Genomic DNA, 9,307 nt, shown 5'->3' with positions numbered 1-9,307 from the left:
CCTCACCTATTCTTATCCCAGCAGTGCACTTGGTGTATTTTTACTAATAATGCAAACCCTGCATTAGAGTCTTTGAGCTCTCCACAAGGATATTCTGTTCTCTTCCAGTTGAGTGCTCCTTAAGATGTAGGACTATCTTTCCCTCACCAAGTATAGAGAGACGCTGAGTGGAAAGGGGCAGGTTCACATGGCTGAAGCAATGTATGCTGCCCTTGAGCTAGTGCTGAGACAATCAGCAATGAACTGGACAGATGGATTGGTATGTACTCTATGTCCGTGTTTGTCTGTTTTGTAAGGAGGAGGCTTCAGGGCCATACTGATTTGTTAAGAGTGCCTAAAGCTTGATGAAATTTACAGGCCATCTTTAGGGCTAGCCATTGGGGGCTAGTGAAAGGCCAGCATAGTAAGTGAGGGACATGAGCTCACTTCTGTTACTAGAAAGAGTGTCAGCAGTGTTCATGACTTGGAGGATCTGCAATTCTTAGATATAGGCACTAAAGCATAAGGGCCAAACTCTGCTCTCAGTCACTCAGGTGTCAATCTAGAATAACTCCATTGACCTCAGTAGAGTTATTCCAGATTTACAATGGCAATTGAATGGTGGCTTTCTATGAGTGGAGACTTTTATTAGTGTTACTCCAGATTTATAGTGGTGTAAGCGAGAGCAGAATTTGGCCAGTGATTCATTGTAAAAAAACAAACAAAATAAACAAGCCAAAATAACCTCAACAACCCTGCATTAAAGAATGTTATTGTGGTTAGAAAACTAGGTCTGTGAACACAATACAACCCTTCTGTCAGGTGTTTCAGGGAATGCACCTGGAAGTGAACCTCCCAGCCCAGGTAGACAGACTTGTGTGACTAGCGCACTGAAGATAGCAGTGTGATCTTGCAGCACCAGTGGAGGCTTAGTTCTAGTAGGATGGGTCTGAGCTCTGGTGGCTAGTCCAAGCCTCTGCTGGTGCTGCAACATCCATGCTGATAAAAATAAAGCACTACCTCAAGCCCCACTACTGTCAGTCTGTCTCCCTGGTCTGGGAGGCTTGCTCCCAGCTGCAGTGTAGACATACACTAAAAGGGGCTGGCACAAGAGGTTGAGGTGATACCATAACATGCCTTTCATCACACCTTCATAAGGAAATACCCTAAACACACATTTGGCTCATGACCCTGCCTGGAGCCCCTTGCTTACAAGCTCTGTGCTCTTAGGACCTAATCCATAGCTCATTACAGCCAATGTAAAGAATCCTGGAGGCTCACTGGGTTCACATAAGCCAGCATTTTCAAAAGAAATCAGCAGCGCCCACAAGTGGGGACAGATTTTCAACAGTGCTTAGCTTCCATTTCGGCACCAGAGGTGAGAGTCCAGAATTCTTCAAAAACTGATCGTGAGGTATTTTGAAAATCTGTCTCTTGAAAATAAAAAGCCTGGCTTACCAGCCAGGTGACTCCTTCCTCAGCAAGTGACAGGCACAGAGTTATATGTGGTTTATAGTGATATCAAAGCCTGGAGAACAGAATAGAACTCTGTAATATCTGGAGACCTAGATATGAAACATGCCTTAGGTGTGCTGAAGAGGTGTGTGGGGCTCAAACACCATAATGATGAGCACACTACAATAACCTAAGCAGAAGAGACCCGGTTTTGTGATGAAGGGTTGTGTAACTAAAGGCGCATTTTAATAAAGAGCGGCTGCCTCATCTTGCCAAAAGCTAGCATTAATTGTGTAAATTAACACTGTAATTAACATGAGAGGGGAAATAAATAGGTTTAAAAAAATCAATGAATATTCTGAACAAACCAAATCCTGAGCCTTGTTGCTCAGTTTTTACACAGTCCTTAATCAGGCAAAGTTCCCAGTAACGTCACTGAAAATTATGTCTGAGTAATACCCAAGTAAGAACCCCCAGGATTTGTGCCTTTGGTTTCAGTGAAAGTTCCACTTGAGTAAATAAAGACTGAGCAGGATAGGACCTTAAAGTCACAGCCTTGTGTTGGGTGGGGTGAAAGACACCATACCTCAATAGTACGAAGGCATTGTAGCCCAGGGATACATAGGACCTCCTAGAGCTTCCAGTGGGAGCACAGATGCTGTTCCACTCTTTAATGGGCTCTCCTCTATAGCTGATCAGCGGTGCTCATCAGTGAAAAGTGGAAAGCATGGCCTGGCTCTGGCTCCTCCTCTCCCCTTTGGAGTGGCTCTACGAGCCTTGTGAAGTGGGTGGGTGTTCCCAGGGCCGGCTCCAGGCACCAGCCCACCAAGCTTGTGCTTGGGGCGGCACCTGGAGGGGGGCGGCGCGGTGCGGCGCTCTGGCTGCCGGGGAGAGCGGAGCCCCAGCCGGGCTCGCCGCCCTCCTCCCGGCGCTCTGGCTGCTGGGGAGAGCGGAGCCCCAGCCGGGCACTCCGCCCTCCTCCCAGGGCTCCGGCTGCCCTCCCCCCCGGAGACCTCCCCCAGCCGCCGGGGAGAGCGGAACCCCGGCCGGGGCTCACCGCCCTCCCCCCAGGGCTCCGGCCGCCATCCCCCACCCCCCGCACCCTCCCCTGCCGTGGGGGGGGGGGGGCAGCCGGAGGCTTTTTTGCCTGGGGCGGCAAAAAAGCCAGAGCCGGCCCTGGGTGTTCCATATCCCCCACTGTGCCTGAGACATGGAGGTTACAAGTCTGTGAGAGCACCAGCTTCAGAGCCTGTCCCTTTAGTCCATGCTGTAGAAATTCATGTTTTTTCCTCTGAAGGTCCCTGATTCAACCTGCAATATCAGCCAAGATGGTGGCCATCACATAAATTGGGGCTTGTCCGGCATTCAAACTGCTGTGAGCCTTAGGAGCTTAGGACAAGCATCCTCTGTATAGGGAAAGCATACAACCCCCTTCCAGGTATGCCCCCTCTGTCCATAACCCTCAGAGTTTGAAAGTCTACTGAAGAGCCTGCCTCTTTAACCCAAGAAGTAGAGACTTAGGGTATGTCTACACTACGAGAGTAGTTCGATTTTACTTAAATCGAATTTTTGGAATCGATATTGCAAAGTCGAACGTGTGTGTCCACATTAAGGACAGTAATTCGACTTTGTGAGTCCACACTAACGGGGCAAGCGTTGACATTGGAAGCGGTGCACTGTGGGCAGCTATCCCACAGTTCCCGCAGTCCCCGCTGCCCATTGGAATTCTGGGTGGAGCCGCCAATGCCTTCTGGGTAAAAAAAATGTGTCGAGGGTGCTTTTGGGTAACTGTCGTCATCCGTCCATCACTCCCGCCCTCCCTCCCTGAAAGCGCCGGCGGGAAATCAGTTCGCGCACTTTTCTAGTCAGTGACAGCGCGGACGCCACAGCACTGCGAGCATGGAGCCCGCTGCGACCATCGCTGCAGTTGTGGCCGTTCTCAACGCCTCGCAGCTTATCATCCACCTTTCCCAGAGGCAGATGCAGATAAGTCAGGCGAGGAGGCTACGGCACCGCGGTGAGGGCCTGAAGTCTGAGAGTAGCACAGACCTCTCAGAAAGCAGGGGACCCAGCGCCGAGGACATCACGGTGGCAATGGGTCATGTGGATGTTGTGGAACGGCAATTCTGGGCCCGGGAAACAAGCACTGAGTGGTGGGACCGCATAGTGCTGCAGGTCTGGGATGAATCCCAGTGGCTGCGAAACTTTCGCATGCGGAAGGGAACTTTCCTTGAACTTTGTGAGTTGCTGTCCCCTGCCCTGAAGCGCAATGACACCCGGATGCAAGCAGCCCTGACTGTCCAGAAGCGAGTGGCCATAGCCCTCTGGAAGCTTGCAACGCCAGACAGCTACCGGTCAGTCGCGAACCACTTTGGCGTGGGCAAATCTACCGTGGGGATTGTTGTGATGCAAGTAGCCAAGGCAATCGTTGATGTACTGCTGTCAAAGGTAGTGACCCTGGGAAACGTGGAGGCGATCATAGATGGCTTCGCAGCGATGGGATTCCCAAACTGCGGTGGGGCCATAGATGGAACTCACATCCCTATCCTGGCACCGGACCACCAGGCCAGCCAGTACATTAACAGAAAGGGCTACTTTTCCATGGTGCTGCAAGCACTGGTGGACCACAGGGGACGTTTTACGAACATCTACGTTGGATGGCCGGGCAAGGTTCATGACGCTCGTGTTTTCAGGAACTCTGGTCTGTTTAGACGGCTGCAGCAAGGTATTTACTTCCCGGACCACAAAATAACTGTTGGGGATGTGGAGATGCCTATAGTCATCCTCGGGGACCCAGCCTATCCGCTAATGCCCTGGTTCATGAAGCCCTATACTGGCACCCTGGACAGTGAAAAAGAACTCTTCAACTACCGGCTGAGCAAGTGCAGAATGATGGTGGAGTGTGCTTTTGGACGTCTCAAGGGGAGATGGAGAAGCTTACTGACTCGCTGTGATCTCAGCGAAACCAATATCCCCATTGTTATAGCAGCTTGCTGTGTGCTCCACAATCTCTGTGAGAACAAGGGGGAGACCTTTATGGCGGGGTGGGAGGTTGAGGCAAATAGCCTGGCTTCTGATTACGCCCAGCCAGACAGCCGGGCGATTAGAAGAGACCAGCGGGACGCGCTGTGCATCCGGGAGGCTTTGAAAGCAAAGTTCCTGAGTGAGCAGGGTAACCTGTGACTTTTAAGTTAGTGTACGGAGAAGCTGAACCTGCCCCCGTTTCTTTACCCAGTTAATGTTGACTATCCTCTCCAGTTACATACCCCCCTCACCCCCTTCCAACACACGTTTAGAAATAAAATCACTTCTACTTTGTTAATGCACACCGTTTTCTTTATTACTGTTTTCGCGGGAATGTTTTAAACCTGGGAGGCAGACTGTGGTGGGGAGCGGGTGTAGTGTAGTGACGCAAATGATGCTTCTAAACTCCAGGATTGACAGGCTCCGCTGTGGTGGACTGGTTGTTTCAACGGAGCCTGTCACCCCTCCTGATCGGGACTGTGTGTATGGGGGGGCTATGTGACTTTGTGGCAGGGGGAGGACGGTTACAGATCCCCTGCTGCGTGGCTCTGTGATCCAGGATAAGGACCGCCGCATAAGATTTGTAACTGCCCTCCCCCGCCACAAAGTCACAGAGCAACCCACCCCCCACCACAGAACACCTCCCAGACTGACCAGGGTAACTAGTGACTGCACTGTGTATGTGCCCTGCTGCTGGACCTGCCCCCGCCTATGTACCCTGCCAAAGGTGACTGTCCTGTCCAATTACCAACCCCCTTCCCCCCCTCCTCCAAAAGAACATGATGGAAACAGTAATTAACAGAAACGTATTTTTTATTAGCAACTACACATGGAACTGGGAGGTGAAACTTGGACGGGGGCTTGTGTGAGGCGGGAAGGAAAGAACTTGTCAAATTTTGGGGAATGAGAGCCTTCTGCTACTAGAGCTCTCTGCAGGGGTGGAGTGAGAGTTTGCACGGACTCTGCCGCCCCTCCTTCTTTGCACTTTGGGTGAGGGGGGTATGGGACTTGGTGGCGGGGGAGGGCGGTTACAGATAGACTGCAGTGGGGCTCTGTCCTCCTGCCTCCGTTCCTGCAGAACATCCACAAGGCGCCGGAGCGTGTCCGTTTGCTCCCTCATTAGTTCAAGCAGCGTGTGAGTCGCCTGCTGGTCTTCCTGCCGCCACCTCTCCTCCCGTTCCATGTGTGCTTGGTGCATTTGGGACAAGTTCTCCCGCCACTGGGTCTGCTGTGCTGCCTGGGCTCGGGAGCAGCCCATAAGTTCCGAGAACATGTCCTCCCGTGTCCTCTTCTTCCTACGCCTAATCTGCGCTAGCCTCTGGGAGTGTGATGCCAGGCTAGGTTGTGAGACAGTCGCAGATGTGGCTGTGGAAATGGGAAAAAGGGAGTGAATTCCTCAGAAAGATAAATGTAGTTGTGAACAAAGAACATAGTCTTTCTCTGTGAACAAGACCATGCACAGCACCTATCACATGCGCACTCAGGACAAGGTCGAATTCTCGGCCTTCGCATTCAGTGCCTGGGGTCTTGCACTGCAGATCTGAGAAGCGGGGCAGGACACCGGAATTTGTGTAGCAGGCAGACATGGTAAGCCGTAGACTTGTGGCAGCTTAAAACTTTAATATTAGCACTGGCCTCCTTTCACATTGAAAGCAATGTCAGTCCCTGCTGCCAGCAATCCGGCAAGCAGGAACTCTGCCCCTGTCCCACCCCCTCGCAGCTGTCCCCGGGAATGATCCCTGTATGCTGCCCCTCTCCCGCCTCCACCGCGTGGCTGCAAACCAGCGGTTACAGTTCTGTAAAGGAACGGGCAAGCAGTCCCAACACTAACATTCCCCTACCTAATTCAAAGCAGGTCACCATGAGCGACATCACCCTGATGAGGATCTCAGACAGCGAGAAAGAAAGAATGCTTCGGGAAAGCCTCCAAAGACCAGGGCCGTATGCCGCCCTGCTGTGCAGGGCAATGATCCCTGAGTACTTGATTGTCTCGTTGCGCGGAAACGTGTCATACTACGGAGGACCCAATAAGGCCGCTCTCCCCAGGAACCTGATGCAACGGCTTTCCAATTACCTCCAGGAGAGCTTCCTCGAGATGTCCCAGGAGCATTTCTGCTCTATCCCCGGACATATAGACCGCATTTTACTGTAGCTGCACTGGCAGGGACTAAACAGTAGAGCGGCTTGGGCAGAACAATCATGCTAAACCGGACATTGTTAGATTTTTTTTCAATAGTTGCACTGCCCAGGACTGAAACGTTAAGCGCCTAGGGCAAACTAATCATGAGAAACCCATTTTTGTTATTCTTAATATTCCTGTTCTGTTAAAAATAAATGTTTAGATGTTTAAAACACTTACTGGCTGATCCTTCCCCAGATTCTGTGTCCGGGTTAACGGCTGGGGACGGTTGGTAGGGGATCTCTGTAAGGGTGATGAAGAGATCCTGGCTGTCGGGGAAATCAGCGTTGTAAGCGCTGTCGACTGCCTCGTCCTCCTCATCTCCTTCCTCATCTTCCCAGTCCGCTAACATGTCCGAGGAACCGGCCGTGGACAATATCCCATCCTCAGAGTCCACGGTCAGTGGTGGGGTAGTGGTGGCAGCCGCACCTAGGATGGAATGCAGTGCCTCGTAGAAACGGGCTGTCTGGGGATGGGATCCGGAGTGTCCGTTTGCCTCTTTGGTCTTCTGGTAGCCTTGTCTCAGCTCCTTGATTTTCACGCGGCACTGCGTTGCATCCCGGCTGTATCCTCTCTCTGACATGTCTTTAGAGATCTTTTCGTAGATCTTTGCATTCCGTTTCTTGGAGCGCAGCTCGGAAAGCACGGACTCATCGACCCACACAGCGATCAGATCCAAGACTTCCCGATCAGTCCATGCTGGGGCCCTCTTTCTATTCTGAGATTGCACCGCCATCACTGCTGGAGAGCTCTGCATCGTTGCCAGTGCTGCTGAGCTCGCCACGATGTCCAGACAGGAAATGAGATTCAAACTGCCCAGACAGGAAAAGGAATTCAAATTTTCCCGGGGCTTTTCCTGTGTGGCTGGTCAGAGCATCCGAGCTCGGACTGCTGTCCAGAGCGTCAACAGAGTGGTGCACTCTGGGATAGTTCCCGGAGCTATTAGCGTCGATTTCCATCCACACCTAGCCTAATTCGACATGGTCATGTCGAATTTCGCGCTACTCCCCTCGTCGGGGAGGAGTACAGAAGTCGAATTTAAGAGACCTCTATGTCGAACTAAATAGCTTTGCGGTGTGGACGGGTGCAGGGTTAATTCGATGTAACGGCGCTAACTTCGACATAAACGCCTAGTGTAGACCAGGCCTTAGGTTTTTAGCTCTGGAGGTCCCCGATTCCATCCCCAGTGTGTTGGCCAAGATGCTGGCCCACATAATTGTACTCTGATGAACTCCTGGCACATTCATGCAAGGACTAGATACAACATAGCCCTAAGTAAGGGCTTCAGGGTTTGATCCTATATGATGCCTTTGAACCACTATACAGATCTCGCTCTCTATAGATATATGGAAAATAAAAATTATAGTAATGGGCAGAAATATTGTTGATTTTTCTTAATGATAAATGAAATGGAAATTTCTGTCCGGGTGATGGATACAGTAAGTCAGAATTCTTCTTGCTATAGCAGCTGATGCCTCTTTATATCCCCATCTCGTAAAAGTGTCAGGGATATTTAAAAAAGAAATATGCCAAAATTAAAACGGAGTAGAAAAAGTCATTTCACATATTTAATGGCATAATGAAGTCTTTTAAATGTAATTTTCTTTACTCTTCTGATTTCGCATTCACAAAGAGGATCTCCTCTTCCATCTTTATTAGCCAGTATATTTGTCATCATTACAGGTCAAGTATTTTCATAAGCAGTTGATGAATATTAACCGTTCAAAATTAAACAGTAAATAGTTTGCTCTTACTGTAACGACTGTTGTGTATGGAAATATTACTCTCTGAATAAGTAGCTTGTAGTTACACCTCCCCACCCCCATTGCTTTGTGCAAGGGACCAATTCAGGGGTGGGGAGATGGAATTCTCCCCTGAGCCCTGTGGTAGTACATCAGAGGCTTGTGAGACTGTATACTTCATAGTTCTACAGCCCCAGGTCAATAGCGGTGACCTGTTGTGCCCCCTTACATGGGGTTTACAATTAGTGGCCCTTTTATATAGGGCACAAACCCACTCAGTTCTCCTTTGCCACTTCCCCAGTCTGTCTGCATCCCCGTCCCCATGTTCCCACAGGACTTGTCCAAACGAGAACAGGATGTGTTTGAAAATGCATTAGCCAATGTTTTAACTAACTTATTTTCAATCACTTGAGTAGACACATGTTTAACACCTATGAAAATAAATTCACTGGTCATGGTGTCTATGGTTGACCATGACACCCTAACACTTTTAAACCTGGTCTATGCTCGGTGCTAAGTAGTGTTTAAAAACATGCCAACTAACACGTTTTAATAAATTACATGTTTTCCTAATGTAGGCATAGCCTCCTGGAGAGAGCTGCCATAGAAACAAAGGGGGCTGTGGTACATCTCTTCTCATCTAGGGTTACCATATTTTGGGCCTCCAAAAGGAGGACACTCCACGGGGTCCCGGCCCCGCCCCCAGCCCCGCCCACGCCCCCGCCCCAACTCCGCACCTTCCCCAAAGTCTCCGCCCCCTCCCCTGCTTCCCGCGAAAATTTGATTCGCGGGAAGCCTGAAGCAGGTAAGGGGGGGTGGGGGGGGGGAGGAGGCGCGGCCCAGGCTGGCCCCCGAGCGGCTCCAGCCTGGGTCGGCTCCGGCCCTGGCCGACCACCCCCGGCCCGCCCAGAACTGCCGGCCCCTGGGC

The 9,307-nt window shown here is 50.9% G+C and overlaps 1 protein-coding gene across 1 annotated transcript; it reads right to left on the bottom strand.

Moving 5' to 3' along the window:
- Positions 1–5,138: 5,138 nt before the first annotated feature.
- LOC135976580 (uncharacterized) lies at positions 5,139–7,779 on the bottom strand. Its single transcript, XM_065573151.1, has 2 exons — positions 6,818–7,779; positions 5,139–5,823 (listed from the first exon to the last, which is right to left on the bottom strand). The coding sequence occupies exons 1-2, from the start codon at positions 7,392–7,394 to the stop codon at positions 5,348–5,350; spliced, it is 1,053 nt and encodes a 350-aa protein (XP_065429223.1). The 5' UTR covers positions 7,395–7,779; the 3' UTR covers positions 5,139–5,347.
- Between the last annotated feature and the right edge of the window lie 1,528 nt (positions 7,780–9,307).

This window comes from Chrysemys picta, chromosome 1 (genome assembly GCF_011386835.1).
Source record: "Chrysemys picta bellii isolate R12L10 chromosome 1, ASM1138683v2, whole genome shotgun sequence".
NCBI classification, from domain to species: Eukaryota; Metazoa; Chordata; order Testudines; family Emydidae; genus Chrysemys; species Chrysemys picta.
This window is presented reverse-complemented; position numbering and strand designations above follow the sequence as displayed.